Below are 17,347 nucleotides of genomic sequence, written 5' to 3' on the forward strand. Positions count from 1 at the left end.
GAGCAAAACCAAAAGCAAAAAGGGTCAGAAGAAGATGAAATGTTTGATATATGAATTCATAAAATTGATTAAAGATTGTAGAAGATCTTTGCCGACAGTAAAACCAGTGGAACCAAAGGAATATACAGAAAAGTAGATAAGCAAAATGCATAGAAACATAGAAATAGTTGAAACAATTGAATAGTGAATATACTATATTAATAATATAATAGTGAATTAATAGTGTATTATACAGTATAAATAATATAAATTATATAATATATAAATTATAGCAGAATTCAGCAGAAGAAGCAGGAGTTTGTGTGCAACCTGAATTATTTGAAAAAGTCAAAAAGTGAAACAGAGTTTAAGAAAGAGCATAATTGAAACAACAGGAAATTAGTGCAATCCCAGGAATAGTTGAAACAATTGAATAGTGAAAGAGTAATAAGTATAAAACATTAGTGGAAACAGTAAACCAGAAATATTTGAACGAGTAAAACAGAGGAAAACCAAAAGCAAAAAGGGTCAGAAGAAGTAGAAATGTTTGATATATGAATTTATAAAATTGATTAGTGATTGTAGAAGATCTTAAAAGATAGTAAAACCAGTAGAACCAGAAGGCAAAGAGAAAAGTAGAAAAGCAAAATGCATAGAAACATAGAAATAGTTGAAACAATTGAATAGTGAATATACTATATTAAAATATTTAATAGTGAATTAATAGTGAATTATACTGTATAAATTATATAATATATAAATCATAGCAGAATTCAGCAGAAGAAGCAGGAGTTTGTGTGCAACCTGAATTATTTGAAAAAGTCAAAAAGTGAAACAGTTTAAGAAAGAGTATAATTGAAACAACAGGAAATTAGTGCAATCCCAAGAATAGTTGAAACAATTGAATAGTGAAACAGTAATAAGTATAAAAAATTTGTGGAAACTGTAAACCAGAAATATTTGAAGAAGTAAAAAAGAGCAAGAGCAAAAAGGGTCAGAAGAAGTAGAAATGTTTGATATATGAATTTATAAAATTGATTAAAGATAGTAGAAGATCTTCAAATATAGTAAAACCAGTGGAACCAGAAGGCAAACAGAAAAGTAGACAAGCAGAATGCATAGAAACAGATAAAAACAGAGCACAAGAAGAAAATACATTGAAAGAATAGGAGAAAGTGTGACAAGGTTGTACTCCAGAGGAGTTTGACAGAAAACAGTAAAACCTGTTGCAATGATAGTAATAATTCCATAAAGTAGACACTTGTGGCTACATTTTAATGCATAAAATATTTCTCTACAGTGAAATATGTATGAACAGCATAATTTTGTTTGTAAAACAGCAGAAAAAGTTCAAAAACGGCAGTTACTAGAGTGCACACTCTAGTAACTGAAATCAGTTAGAGAGTTCCACCATAGGAAATAATGGGGCAAAAGATTTGCACAAAAGGGCAATTATTTCAAAAAGTATAATAGTGAAGTTTACCAAAAGATATAGCTCCATTCTCCTGAAGAAGCTGAACGTTTTGATATATAAATTAGTACAATTAGTGAAAGATAGTGAAAGTAGTTGAACGACAAAAAACGTACGGAAGACAGAATAATAATAATAAAGAGAAACAGAAACACTATAAGTGAGAATGCATTGAATGCATTCTCACTGATAATAAAGAGAAACAGAAACACTATAAGTGAGAATGCATTGAATGCATTCTCACTGATAAAGAGAAACAGAAACACTATAAGTGAGAATGCATTGAATGCATTCTCACTGATAAAGAAAAACAGAAACACTATAAGTGAGAATGCAGAATGCATTCTCACTGATAAAGATAAAGAAAAACAGAAACACTATAAGTGAGAATGCAGAATGCATTCTCACTGATAAAGAGACATTCTATTGGGTGTAGAACAATAGGTGCCTGCCATGCAATGCATGGAGGCAGTACTGACTTGCTTCGCAAGTCAGTACTGCTCTCCTTATGCATTGCTATGGCATGCCCCTAAAAATGTTGTGCCACATGACTGGCTTTATTTTCACTCTCATATTTGACTTTATGACACACAAAACTACAAATTAATCGTCCTTATTTTCTCCAAGTGATTGGATAAAGCTTGTCACCAAAGTCATCATCAGTCACTTGGCAACAAATAGCAAACTAGCTAGAGCTTTGGAATGTTAACATGTTTTGAATTTGTGTTGTTTCATTATTAGTGATCATCAGTAGCCTCTTGTTTCTGTTCTTCTCTTGGTTTATTGTACTTCATGTCAGATGGACTTCAAAATGGCATAGTCGCTCTCTGTGGTGGTGAAACCTGTTAGCTCCGCTGTTGCGGGCATGTCTATGTTGTAAAGTTAAATTATCATGAGCTTTACTATTTGGGCCCGGTCATTAGCCCCGCCCCCCGGCCTCCGGCCGACGCCGTCTTGTTCTGCTACTGCGTCACGTTTGCCTGAGTAGCAGAGGCAGAAGTATGGCGTCTTGTCTGAAGCTTATTGTAACAAGGTAAGTTCCATGTTAAAATTATCATGTTTTTGACTATTTTTTATGGAGGCATTATTTTTACATTTACACGAGTATTGATTCATATACACAGTTCGCTTAATGTACATTTATTTGTTTGGACAGTTTATTATCTTAACCTAACATTGAAACTGTCAGGAAAATCTGGAGGCCATTTGAGTTAGCATTATTTAGCTGCGGGGTCGTTTTCTTTACGTTTTTAGCTGTAGACTGCAAAATGGGTGAGTGGCTGTGCTGGACCGTTGGCTTGATCTAAGCCACAGGTGTCAAACTCCAGTCCTGGAGGGCCACTGTCCTGCAAAAGTTAGATGTGCCACTGCTGCACCAGACCTGAATACAATAATTAGGTGATTAGCAGGACTCTGGAGAACATATCTACACAGTGAGGATTCAATTGAGCCATTTGGCTCTGGTGTTTTGTACCTGTGGCACATCTAAAAACTGCCTAAATGTTTTTTCTTTGTCAGTGTGTCATGTTGGTGACTGAAGCCTCTTATGAAGACTTCAACACATTTCTTCAGACAGGTTGGCACGACTTTTAATGCTGTCCACATTTCTTTCTATAAGCTGACTAATTTCTTTAGTAATTATTTCTGACTTTTTTTATGCTTTGTCTTGTAAACCAGGTGGGCAGAGTAATTTGAATGACTGATTGTGACACACACAGGTGAGTCTGATTAGTTTTGCTCACACTACTTTTTAAAATATTTATTTATTATCCTAATGTTTGTGCTATATTTCTTGTTTTTCCTTCCAGACTGGAAGTCTTCCTCCTTCATATTGAAGGAGAAACTTTCAAAGCTTCACCTTCAGTGCAAAGTACCATGAATGTATGACTTTTGTTGTATATTGCTGTCAGAGCTGTTTGATGTTTTGAAATAAAAGTAGATATATTCTGTGAATGGTGCTGATGTTTTTGTAGCATCTAATGTCTTAAAATGAATTTGGAGATTGATGGCCAGTAGTTTCTGGGGGGGGGGAGGTTTTATTTGCTCTACTGGCTTTTATTTTGGAGTGAATTGACAGAAAAGTGGGTAATGAGAGAAGGGGAAGACTGGGAAGCGAACCCACGACAGCCACATTGAAAACTAGAGCCTTCATATGTGGGCTGTGCTTAACCCCTGTGCCACCACAGCACACCTTGCCAGTAGAATTTTAAAACTCAGATTTCCATGTTCTATTCTTTACACTTTTGTGTTTCAGATCATTTTGAGAAGCAATTTTGATCATATTTTACATTTTATTGTGTCATGTAGCGCGGGGTGCTGGTCTTGGTCTTGACTCAGTCTCGGCTTCCCTTGGTCTTGACTTGGTCTTGGACCCTAAAAGTCTTGGTCTTGTCTTGGTCTGGATACGCTCTGGTCTTGGTCTTGTCTTGGTCTCGGGTTAGGCGGTCTTGAACACAACACTGGTATGTGGCCCTCAGAGCTGTGTGACAGCAGTGTTGCATATGATGGATGAGGTGACACCTTGCGTGTCAATAATGAGCTCACTTTCCTCTCCTGCGCTCACGCCTCTCTCTGTCTCTTACAAAAGGGTTCCGATTTTTCAAAATAGCATGCTGTGTGACTAATTTTACTCTTTAGTCGCTGCGCTTGTGAAAATAGGGCAAACTGCTGTGTGTGGGAGCTGTTTTTTTTTTAACTTTCCCACGGGTATATGCCCTAAAGAGGGATATTTTATATATCAATGTATGACTTGATCATAGTTAAACATACACGTTTACTGTGGAAGGGAGAGAAAGCGTGTATTTTTTTATAAAAAATGTTTAAAGAGCATGTGCATATGCCTCCTTTATTTGCCTGTCTGGAGTGAACATCTATCATCAAGACGCTGCAAAGCAGTGAGGGAGGCAAGCGGGCTGCGCCGCTGATCTCTAAGCATTTTAAAAAAAGAAACCTTTACAGAAGCAATATAAAACGTTTCCTAAATGCTCTCACCTAGGGGGGGAGGAGATTCGTGAAGAGATGCTAGCAGGGAAATGCTTTTTTTTCTTTTTTTAAATCAGCTGAAGTATTTTCCCGTCATTCGCCCTGTCATATTACTGCTTTATTACGCCTAAGAAAAATTATTCAGCACTTCTGCACAGAACCTCTCCCCCACCTCTTCCTACTTCTCTGACTTCATCTACATTTTTTTTTTTGTTGTAAAATGCTGATGGCTAAAGTGGCTCAGACCATGTTTGGAAGCCAGAGGGGATTACAGAGTAGAACTAAACAGCAGGAGTGGGGAAGTGTGTGGGGGTAGTGGGGAGATCATGAAAATGGTATGTCCTGATAGATAACGGAGGAAGAGACAGTGTGTGTGAGCGGAATAGTAAAAAGAGCCCCCCAGACGGCGAGGGGGTGCACCAGAGAGAGAGAAGAACGACGGAGTAGGTTGGGGTGGAGGCACAAAGCCAGAAAATTGCATTGCGTGTTGGGTGATTAGTTTACCTCCTGGGTCTCACTCCCCCGCTCACTCACCTCCTCTCACTCTTCCCGGTTCCTCTCTGCCGCTCTTGTATGTTTTCTTCGTCTTTGTCTCGCTGCCACTTTTGCAGCCTCTCTGCTTCTTCCTCTTCCTCTCTGCCACTACATCACTCTGTCACAGCTCTCAATTCTCCCCTCATCTTGCCCACTCTCTCCGTCTCTCTCTCTCTCCCACTTTCTCAGCGGTTATCTCCGCTGCCTCTTCTCTCTATCTCTGTCTCAGCCTCCCCACCCCACCCCGTTCCCCGACGTTCATGCCACCAACCCCCAACCCCCTGCTGCACTTTTTCTTCCTTGTGTGCTGACTTGGCTCGAGCATCCATTCGTGGGCTCAAATAATGCAAACTGTCACCTAAACTGCCAAAGCCATTGTCGTATGAGGTGAGTATGTTATTTTCAGAGGAGCGGCTTGTCATTGACTCACTTCAGCCTGTCTGAAGGTGAGCGAGAAAGCAACTTAGCCTTATAGGCCAACCCTGCTAATTATAACTTGGGGCCAATAAGCATGAGCACCAAATGTCTCGCAACATAACTGCTGACTCTGAATGAAAGCCAGCCTCCACATGGGTCTTTCTGGACAGCTCTCTTTGAAAAGGAATTGGGTCAAGTCTTTTCTTCTTAATCCGTACATAATCTTGCCCTTCCTCTAGTGGAAGAGCAGTCTCTAAACAGCACAGGAGGGGGCAGGAAGGCGCAGAATAGAAGACAGAGACGAGAGGAAGAGCGTTTCACTTTAGGCTGTCAGGGGTTTTCTCTCCCCCATCTCTTTCTTTCTGCCTCAAAAAAGAAAAAAAAAGATTTCCAAGGTAGCTGAAAACCAGAGTTACAAATTGCTTTTACTGTAAGAGCCCCTCTATTCTCTATTCTAATATTTAAACTCAAAACTGTCACATTTTCCCAGCAGAGGATGGAGGCATGCAGCTCTCTGCTTAGTTTATGTTTCTGGAGCAAATATTCTACTGTGTATTTGATATTAGAAGCTGTGAACCCATCTGCAAAGTGTTGCTGGTTTGGATGTTTGAAGAATAACTCTATAGCAAGTATTTCAACCTTTCAATAGCAAATGAGTTAAGAGGAAGAAACATCTGAGAAACATAGGGAATTTGGAGAGCGGAGAGTGTTGTATGTTAGCCGTGCAGCTTTGCAAATTTTTTTCTTTTTTTCCAGAGACGTGGCCTAAAGATGTATGACAACTCATGTGTTGTCAGGACAAGCAGTAGTCTTTGCCTTCATGGAAGAGAAACAAGAAAAATGCCGCCCCCTCACCCCCCTTTGCTATTTACTACATCAAGTAGGCAAACTACAAAAAAACAGAAGGAAGATGATATTTTTATCTTACATGCAAAAGGTTATATGTAATGACAGACTAACACTGCACATTATCCAGAACACACCATCCCCAAAGTGAAACACGGCGATGACAGCATCATGCTGTGGGATGCTTCTCTTCAAGAGTGGAGGGGGTGTTGGTGGGAAGATGGAAACAGGACAGTCCTGAAAGAACTGAGCTTAAGCTTTTGAAAATACAAATAGGCTTCACTTTAACCCACGAATGCCCACAGATGGAATATCCACGACTTTGCGTTTGACATTCCAGTTAATCACTTCACAGGCTTGTAGCTGTGACGTGATGAAGGATGGAAAAAGTTCTAACGGTTGGAATATTTTTGCAAAACGTTCAAACTGAGGAACAAAAGATGGCATGAATCTTTATTTTGCATGCAAAAGCAAGAAAACAAAACAAAAAGACAATTGTCTAACAACCTTATTAGCAAGAAGTTCTTTAATCGTGAGGTTTCCAGAGAAAAATAGATGTTCTACAAAGTCAATGGTAGAAAATGCCAGCTCTTCCTGAACCTGAATGGCCAGTGAGTAGTCTCTGTTTTGCAGTACTCTCCGACTCATATCTCTCGTCCGATCGGCATCGCGTTTCCTATTGAACGAGGTAGGGCAATTTAATTAAGCCGTGCTTTTCATTTGATCACCACTGTGATCACTGTGCTATCATGTGTGAAAGCACATCCCCTGTGCTGTTGACAGGAGATCAATATCCTCTATTTTAAAGGTAAGGCAACAGGCCTCTCTTGGAAACTAATACCAAATCCACAGATTCTAATCCATGTGCTGCTTTAATTGTCCAACGGAAAACTGACTCGACCTTATCTTGCGTCGACAGGAATCCGCGGCATGAATCGCCTCCATCTGAAAGCAGGGGGAGCCTTTGTCACATGTTTCGGGTTCCTGTCTGCAACCCTTCCTCCCCACGCTTCTTCTCTTCTCGGTGATCACAGAGTCACGTGACCTCGGTTCAGTGAGTTGGGGTACCTGTGGACTGTTGCTAATGGTGACAAATGACTGGTGTGCAGAGAAGAAAGGAAAATGTACAGCCTAGAGGAAAGCTAATATGCATAGTAGGGCCCAGCATGTGTTGCCTGCACAGGAGAAGGAGGTGTTAATGTGATTGCTCTTTGTGAGGGTTTGCATTTTAATGAAAATATCATTTGGATATATATTTTTTTATAATATCAGCACGCCTTTATGTAATCATATCATGGTTTGCTGTGGCATCATCTGCTAAGAAAAGCTTATGATCTTGTATCCTAATAGCGTTTAATTTAAGACATTTTAAGGTGTTCTAATATATTTTTCAACCTTACTTTGAAAAATATATTTTTCAATGTAAAAAATTAAAATGTTGTTTTTTTACTTGGAAAAAAACAACAACAAGCAGTTGAAGATTGTAGTATTTTTGTGAGGGAAATTAGAGGTTTATTATTCTTATTGAAAAGCTGCAGATATCCCTTTAGGTCATGAGAGAAAAGATAAAACTAAAGTAGTTAAATAAAATGATCCTACAAACTACTTTTTTCTCCTTTGGGAGTAACAATCAGTAATTCCACTGGACCGATCTTGAACCTGGCTCATTTTCTACTTAGAGGAATTTTTTAAAAAAGCATAACATCCAGAACAGCAACTGTAAGACCTGTCATTTTACAGAGCTAATATTCATTCAAGCTGCCAGAGCTGGTTAACTACTGCAAACTCATAAAACTGACAAGGCGGAGCCTCCTTGACAACTGCAACTTCATCTCGGGCTGCCGCTCCTCATCTCTCTCTGTTTGCTTCCTGTCAGCTCGGTCTCTGTTCAACATTCCAGCCACCCTCTCTGCAGTCATCGCCCAAAGGTGCTGGTCACAGGACGCTGTGTGTTTCTCAGAGTGTATCTATCTGACTTGCCTGCAGGAACAGGGGTTTTAACTCAGTCTGCCTTTATTCCAGGGCTTTTTACCAACATAAGGAGGATAAAAACACAGTGGTGGTGGATTGCTGTGTAAGTTGAAGCTTTGCTGTGCCACATTAACCAATGACGTGGTTCAGGAAAGAAAGAATCACAGAAATATTTGTACTTTTGAAAACATAAGGTACCTGCTTACTTACTTGTCTCGTTCTGCCTTATCGGCGCTCGGGATCTTCGTGACACTCTTTTAATTGAGTGGGGGGAAAAAAAACATGCCATCTTTGAGGCAGTTAACATTAATAAACAAGATGGTGGATCTCAGCTAGCTTCCCTTGCATCCGTCCTGATCTCATCATAGTTGAAAGAAAAGATTATGTTACCCTTCAAAAATCATGTACTACCCACTCATTAAAGGCTGTGGGTGTCGACTGGTGCCATCGCTGCTCTCAGAGAGACGGTAACCTTTGGCCCTGTAACAGTAAGATCAATAGTTAGAACTCGAGCTGACAGCCGCACACACCTACTCTGTTTGAATGTTGTAAATAAAATACTGCATAGGAGAAGAGTATTAAATCTGTTTCCTGTGCTTCCCTAATCCATACATCAGCAGTACTCACTTCATTCTGCTGAGAGTTGACATTCAGGGTTGGACTTCACCATTAGGCAAAGGTCAGCAATTGCCTTGAGTCCTGTGTAGGCATGGGCCAAAATGAGAAACCAGCAGTGTGAAAGTATCATGGTGTTCAAAGATTTTATTATTATTATTATTATTAATTCGACCAAGATGTTTGTTTCTGATAGGATGTGAGACAGGAATTTGTGAAACAACAATTATACAATGTATGGGGAGGGGAGGGGGAGATAATGTTGATTTTTATTTTATTTCATTATAAAGGATTTTATGCTGGTCTAGAAAATCAATGTCTGGAAATAAAGCCTTTGTTTATTTGCTGACCAGCATTTTGCATGTTCCCAATTAAAACACCATTCCAATACATTATAGAAGACAATACATTCGGATAACTCACATTGGGCAAATGGGCTCATTTGGCAGAACACATAATTTACATTTTCATACTTAAGTTAAGAATTTACTAAAAGAAGAAAACGGGGAGATTTTGACTATTATCAATTATAAAGACAAACAATCAAAGATATTAATTTCTGTTTTAGATGGCATATATCAGTGAAATATGGCCAGAAAAGTACATTTTCCTGATAGAGGAGGTTTAAACTTCATTAAGAGTCAACATGCGTCCCTCAGAGTGACTCAGGGCGTGATTCACTGAAGCTGGTACAGCCTCCATCTTTACACACACACACACACACACACACACACACACACACACGCACACGCACACATGCTTACTTTCTCATAGCCTCTCTGGCATTTAATATATTACATGCCCACCCATACATTTAGTGTTTCATCACATTCCACCTGCTACAAAACTCTGTCTCGTTCAGCCTTATCGGCGCTCGGGATCTTCGTGAGGAACACGGTCTGAGCTACTCAGCTTTCCCACGATCATGACTTAGAAGACAGATGCTGCTGAACATGGTAGAGTGGCGTGAGTGTGTGAGCCATCTAGCCACCTACTCAAGAGATTAGTGTTAGAGTGCTTAGATGATTCACTGGTCAGTGACTCTAGACGAGCTCGAGGAACAACGCGGCCAAGTTGTCCACATGGTCCGCGTTTGTCATTCCAGATGTCCCTCTCTGCCTCTCAGATGCCGAGGTCAAGATGTCTACTCATGCAAAAGTTGATATTGCGGCCGCGCGTTTCTGTGTCAGCGCCTCACAACAGATGTCTTATCTTTGGTTAGTCAGTTGGTGGTGGAGGTGCGGGGCAGGAGGTTAATGGTTGCCTGCTACTCAACAGAAATGGCAGACGGTTGTGCCTGGAAGATGACCCTGGCACCGCATCGCGCTGTTAGGCCATGCGTACGCTGCCTAACGAGCCATGAGTGATTGCTATGATCTTGCCACAAATAATTCATGAGGAGCCCTGTGGAGGAGCTATGGAGCTTAAAGGGAAGCATCAAAAACCACAGCGTAAGTGGAGTGCGTGTCTGCGCGAGTGCGTGGAAGGAGAGGAATTGAACACAAGAGAGAGTTTCATCTGACAGATGTGTTTTTGGAATAGGAGGGAAATCCCTTATTACCTTCAGCGCTGACAAGTATGCTTGAGCGTTCATGTGTGTTGTCTGTACTCGTCTCTCTGTGTGTGCTTGTTTTTTTTTCTGCAGCTATTTGTGTTACTACATCTGAAATTTCACAGTGGGAGCGTTAACAGTGTGCATCACAATCCCGGGATGTGTGTGATATCCTTGTTAAGAAAAGCAGCGTAGTGTTGAAATGTGATGGAGTGAGCTCAGATTTTTCTGACGGGCCCCAAAAACGCGAATGCTTAACCATCCCGGTCTTTTATTTATTTATTTACTTTGTTTTGAAATCAAAAACCTGTGAGCATAGTGTTTTAACAGGCACAAAATGGGTACATTAAAACCACTATGTGGAACTATTTATTCATTAATCTACCAGCCAATTTTTTTTGTGTTTATTCCATTAATCCAAGCAATTATTTTTTCTCCAAAAAGTAGTGTTTTATTTCATTTTATTTAGAATAAACTTTCATATTTATTGCATATCAAAAAATACACAAAAAATTTGCAAGAAAACCCCCAAAAAAGCAAACTAAATATTTGCACTGTTTCCTGATCATTCCAGCAAACAAAATATGTCATATCCGTGTACTTGAACCACGGACATGAGTTTTGTTTTAATGTAATTAAAAGGAATCTAATTTCAAGTATAATTGTATTTACTTGTACATTACTTAGTGAAGACTTTGTATCTTCCTCTTTTTCCATTTATTTTAAGACCGGTCTCTGAGATTAAACCGGAAATAAAATAATGGATAGGAGTTCATGAGTGCAAATGCTGTGGGAAAATAACTTGTCCTAATTACCACCATGCAGCATATATCAATGTGACTACATGAGATATAGGAAAATCAATCTGGCTAACCAAAGTCAAAGTCTGCGCAGCTATCTGAATGTTTCCTCAAACGCTTACTTGCAGAAAATGGCAGCAGATGGTAAACATGGCCAACTTCACAAAGAGCATTTAGCAACTTAAAAAAATAGTTGTGACTTTGTTTTTTTCTAAACCCTGTTTTTTAAACCCTGGGTGTCGTCTTCTCAGATTCAAAGTCTAACAACGAGGAAGTAATACCTATTAATGGTTTGAAATTGCACATCAAAAAGAGACAACTATTGACCACAGTTCAAGAAAACTCCATGTTTGACCACCATGTTTGACAATGTTCAGTATGAAGTTCTTTTATAAAATACTGTTTTGGTTTTATGCCACATGCAATGGGAAGTACACCTCAGCAGTTCTAAGGTTGTTTGGTTCAGTCCACAGAATATTTTTTCAAAAGTCTTGGGATTCATCGAGAGGTATCTTGGTTGATAATGGATGTTTGAGTTGTTTTTAGTCAGAAGGGATTTGGGGACTGCAACCATCAATGCCTATTATTACACTGTCTAAAAGTGTAGACAAATCAATATACAGATTTTATTACTTTTTCAGCCTGACCATCCATGATTAGTGAGCAGCCACCCAGGTGCACGGACTCAGGCATATGCTATGATACAAAAAGCTCACACCAAATCCTTGTTGTTGTTTTTTATTCCAGGAAACACATGTTCCTCTAATATATGTCTCGGGTCTAAAAAACTAGACACTTACATCAAAAAACAAATGGAGAGACTGTCTGATTCTACCAGTCTTCACAAAGTTGGCAACTTCCTTTCCATACGTCTGTGCTCTCCTAAAAAGAAATAAAACTCCATTAGTCTTATTATCTCATTGTTGCGCGCGCTTATCAGAAACCACGGCCTATCACATCCTGTGGAGTGCAGGGTAATTTCAAAGTGACTGGATGCAAATTTAGCTCTGCGTTGAGCCCATAGCGCCCTCGGGGTAAACATTCTGCTGGCAGACTGAAATGAATTTAATCGACTTGTTTAAGTGGGTGTACACGGATCTGAAAAACTCCTGTCTATGCAATAAATCTGATGTAAAAAGAGCCACTGGTATTAGCAATGACAAAAGCGCAGTCATTGAACGGAAAGTCATGTAATCACTGTTTGATTTTTGCAACCTCATTGCATGGTATACCTGTTTTCATAACCGTGCATTAAGCCGATGGTATTTGTGAAGACTGCTGATCTAGACTACACCAAAACTCCTCATTCATGCATCCTTTAATCAATACCATCATTTGGTTCACTGACTTTAAAAACACTCATGGATTTACTAAGTTTGTCAGTGTTTTACTATATGGTTTTACAATGTGGTTAATTGATAGCAAAGCCACATGGCCCATTGATGACTCAGTGTAGGCAGCTCCTAATGTAACCAAAAAGACTTCCTGCAGTTTCTTTTATTGAATGAAATGTCACACAAACAGTCCGGCGGAAGTTATATTAATAGTTGTGAAATGTGTAATCCAAGAGGTAAAACAAATAGAAGACAACCATTCCTTTTCAGTACTACAAGGGGTTGTGCACGTGGGAACAAAGGAGAAACAACACTGTTCAGATAGTATGAAATTCTATCGTAAACCCATAGCAAAAAAAAAAAAAAAGATCCGGTAAACAATTAGCTGTTCTTATGTCCCCTGAAGTTTTTAGTATTTATCTGCACCTTTGGTTGAACAGCTGGAAGTTTCAAATACCAATTTTCTGCAAAGCTGCAAGTTTCCTCTAAAGCTGATCTGACTGTATGTTGAGTGAGTTATTTTCAGTTGCTAACCTGAAACATGGCTAGCAAACCCTGGGACAACCTTTTATTGTACCGTCATTTGGTTCTTTAGACATTTTTCTGTCAAAAAAATGTCTAAAGAAACCTGTGCCGTAACTCTACAATAATGTTGTAAGATTATTTATTTTTCCTTTTCAATTAATATGGTTTCATACAAGATCAGTTATTTACTAAAGATGTTCCATAGCTAAGGAACTGTGCTGTGCTTTAAAGAGGAGCCGTTTCTTTCTTCTTCGTTGGTTTTTATTAGGGCCCGAGACGGGTTCTGTTCTGTTGAAATGGAGGTTGAATAAAAGTCTGGACAGCTATGCTATTCCTTTTCAGTGTTCTGCTCTTTCACTGCCCACAACCTCCTATTTTATGGTAACACAGATTTACCTCACATCGTAGTGTTACAATGTCATACTCAGACGTTGCTATTTTTTTTTTTGTCACTGAAGTTGACTGGATAGCACTGGCCACGTAAACTGTTATCAGCCAAGTGAGAATTTCTTGAAGCTGAGAAGAAATGGGGAATGAACTGAAATAAAATAAATAGAGCCCCATTCAACCAACCACACTAATGTGAATCCACAGATTGATAAGGTCGATAGGTAACTTTGCAAGGTTAAGTGCAGACTGTACAAATACACAGAGCAGATGTAAAGCTGCACATCAAGGAATTTTCTATGAATTATATTCTGGTACTTTATTTAGTTTTGTATTTTTGTGTGAAACCAGGGCTTTATATAAAAACCTTGAAGGGCATAGGCAATTTGCTGCCTGCTTTGTGAGTAAAGTGCCTTATAATGGAAATCAAATATTCTTCATGAGATAATTGGGTTTTAATGATTAGAGAAGAATACTGTAAAAGGGGAACCTCATAACCAGTCGTTTCTTTTTTAAAAAAATGAATAACACGAGGTTTGAATGTGTCAACACATTCTGTTTCACATCAAGCCGATTTTCATATAAGGCTCTTGTACAACTAGCCAGTGTCATCCTCGGTTTAATTTTAAGGTAGATGGAAAAAGCACATGAAACATGGAGCAATTCGTTTTAATAAAGTTATAGTTCGATCTTTCAGTAAGAAAGGTTACAGGCTGTGCAAAACTTTTCCAGAATAAACATCCTGAAGGTCATTAGAAGGAATGAACTCCTAATTGGCTTTTCCTTGTAGATCCACAGAGAGTGACCTTCATTCATGTAGTATCTGTAAGACATATCTGCTTAAAAGAGCTACAAACATGGCTGCGGAATAGATTTTTTAAAGCAATACAGCTTTGGAAGTTGTGAAGATACACTGGGTTAAACTGGAAACCTAACAGAGCAGTGAGAGCTCATGGAAAAGCCTCTGAAACTCCTTGGTATAAACAAAGACCTTGTTTACGGCAGGACATTGGTGGGGAAGTGGAGTTCTCTTGTTCCATTTGACATTTACCAATCTGTCTGAAAATGTCATGGAATCCGAGATTTCACCTCTGAACATATTGGGGCATCTTAAATTGCCTGAAACTATTGATCCCCAAATAAACTTTTTTCCCCTCCATCATCTTGTCTTGTTCTTCATCGTATCGGCTCTCCTGAGATGGGACATTGCTCCTAAATTTTATTGCATATGAAACGTCAATCTGTTCTTAATGGCTTTATTTGGAATATCGATTGAGGGGCAAAGGCATTCGTCGAAAAGGCTTTGTGAAAATCATATCCTGCATTGGCAGGTAAAACTTGAGAATTGTCATGCTCATTTTTAGTACCCCGGTTTTGTTTTGTGATATATTACTGTTTGTGCAAGTTTTGGCTCCGTTGATTGATTCACGTGTTTATTACTAACATTTCTGGAAACTGGTTGTGAACTAAAGGGCGTGGTGATTTGTATCAGAAAAAAAAACTGCAGGCATCCGTTCAAAGACGTGGCGTCCCTTTTATTGTCGCTCAACTTACAATTCTTGATGCAAACGGTAAGAATCACACAGTAAACATCACACTTATAACTCCTCTTTGATAATACAGCTGCTACGCTGTTGAACTACTGCAAAAAACAAACGTTCTAGCAAGTTCCAACACATTAAGGCTCTGATAGGTTGTTGTCAACCATGATTGACAGGCTGATGAGCCAATCACAGTCCAGACAGCCCTACAGGGCACAGTACAGTGAACTAGTGGTGTTTTCTACAGGTTGCCCCAAAAACATGGAAAAGGTTTCCTATTTATGCAGGAAAATGTTATAAATATTTTGTGACAGAGGAAAAAAAGATAGAAAAGAAAAAGAGAGCGCTTCGGTGTCCTACACTGTTCATCTCATAGAAATGTAATATCCGAAGATGTGTAGAATTAAACCACTCATAAGCATTTTGGCTTTCTTTTAGTTCCCATGTGGAACATGTGTCTCACCTTTAGGTGCAGAATTTAGATCCTCTGCCAATTTAAAGGTGGACTGCTGTTTTCTAGTCTATTTCTGTCCTTGCTGCTCTATTGTCATCGGTTGACTGCCTTCACATCAAGAGTTGGATTTATTTGGCTACTCTACCAGCTCAGGCAGATAAACCCTGCAGCTACAAACCAATGTGCATTAGCTGAAGTCAGTGCTAAGATAACTACAAAGCATGAGAGCTGTCACTCTGATTTAACGTTTTTTTTTTTTCTCTGTACATCCAGAGTTTTGTCACTGTCTTTGAGAAGCTAAAAAATGTGCTTGATACATGGGGGATTGAGCTTGCCGTGATACTGCTGTGTTTCTGTTTAAATTTTTATTCACTGAATGTGGCGCTTTTTGAATCCTTTGATTTAAAGTTTACTCCACACCCAAAGAGGGATAATAATCTTAATTAGCTTTAACCACGCAAAGTGCATTAAACTGATTGTTAGACACACACAACAAGCTTTGTGATTATCTTCTAACATAAAAAGAAGAAATTGTTGGATTTTAATTACACCAGCAGTGTGATACTATTAGCTGTGTGCACTCTGCTTCATGACCTCTCAATTAAACTTCAGAAGGTGTTAAAATAGATATTACACAAGGTGGCTGCTAATCCTGAAACAAGTTTATGAATCCTGGAAGAATGTGACTGAGATTTCAATTAGCTTTTTTTTTTCCTCACTGCTGTTCTAAAATGACAGTATTGTGGAAAAAAAAAGAAAATTAATTTGCTTGTTTGCCTTTTTATTCACGGGACAGAACAGAAAAATTAAGCTTTTTGTTGTTTTTTTTCTTAATTGCACAAGTAGCTCTAAAATATTTTTGGCCAACTTCAGCCATTTATGTTTGAGTCTTTTACAGTCTCGAGGAAGCAGTCTGAACAATCTCTGTTTGAAGAATACAAAGAAGTTTTCATTTAAACCACGTTGATAGGCCTGCATGACATTAGAAAATATGTGATATGTAATAACTTTCAGGTCAATTATATTATTATTTTAAGTGTGTACTTAAATTAAATACAGTTTATTTTATTCATTTATTTTCTCAACTGTTTACAATGACATTTCTATTTTTCTTCTTTTTCTACCTTTAATAATTCTTTATAAGAGCATATTGTGACAATTAACATAAATTTTGTTATAAAGGAGTAATCCTCTTTGTTACATATTCTTTTTACGATGATTCCTGTTGACATACGCAAATTTGACTACTATATGTTGAACTTGTTGCTAGTAATACCTCCCACAGTTGGGGAAACTCAGACAAGCTCTCATAGAAAGTATATCACACCGCATATGTCGCTCAATTAATTTTGGAAAGTGTTTGTGGTCTAAAAGCACAGAAGCCTAATTTCAGACCCTTTCTTTCCTTTTAGGTACATTCGCACTATGTATCTTGGGATACAAAGTCACCGGCAGAAGGAGAACCAGAGGCGCTTTTATTGGGCTATGATGTATGAGTATGCTGATGTCAACATGCTGCGACTGCTGGAGACCTTCTTAGAGAGCGCCCCTCAGTTGGTGCTGCAGCTCTGCATCATGATCCAGAGCAACAAGGCTGAGTGGCTGCAGTGTAAGTGTTTTATATGATTACTTTTAAACTTGATATTTGCGTAAAAATCAGGTTAGATTTTTCTCATATAAGTTTTAGTTTCCATTTAGAGTCGTGATGCTTTTGCAACCAAGGCAAAAAAAAAAAATCATTATTATGTGTGTCCTCTGTGTTTCTCTTTATTTACGCTGTGTTCTATCCAGTTTCCAACTTTCCTCACCGTTGTTATTGAACCTGGTTTTACAACTCAAGTTTCCTCATTCGATACTGTTCCCAGAGAAAAGCAACTCAATCATAGCATGTGGTGCCCGTAGTGGATTGGGTGCCTTATGCCTTCATGGCATTTGCTGT

General features: G+C 38.8%; 1 protein-coding gene and 1 long non-coding RNA gene across 2 annotated transcripts in view; one reads left to right on the forward strand and one right to left on the reverse strand.

Annotated features, from left to right (window-relative positions):
- Positions 1-5,277, reverse strand: part of LOC145549853 (uncharacterized) — a 114,259-nt gene extending 108,982 nt beyond the window's left edge. The window contains exon 1 of the long non-coding RNA XR_014085705.1: positions 4,967-5,277. This is a non-coding gene — a long non-coding RNA (uncharacterized LOC145549853). The remainder of the gene's footprint in view (positions 1-4,966) is intronic.
- xkr6b (XK, Kell blood group complex subunit-related family, member 6b) overlaps positions 1-17,347 on the forward strand; it is a 163,790-nt gene that overhangs the window by 138,107 nt on the left and 8,336 nt on the right. The window contains exon 2 of the mRNA XM_081602846.1: positions 16,821-17,017. Coding sequence (XP_081458972.1) covers positions 16,821-17,017 — 197 coding nt within the window. The remainder of the gene's footprint in view (positions 1-16,820; positions 17,018-17,347) is intronic.

The sequence above is a fragment of the Poecilia reticulata genome, chromosome 21 (genome assembly GCF_904066995.2).
Source record: "Poecilia reticulata chromosome 21, P_reticulata-male-v2, whole genome shotgun sequence".
NCBI classification, from domain to species: domain Eukaryota; kingdom Metazoa; phylum Chordata; class Actinopteri; order Cyprinodontiformes; family Poeciliidae; genus Poecilia; species Poecilia reticulata.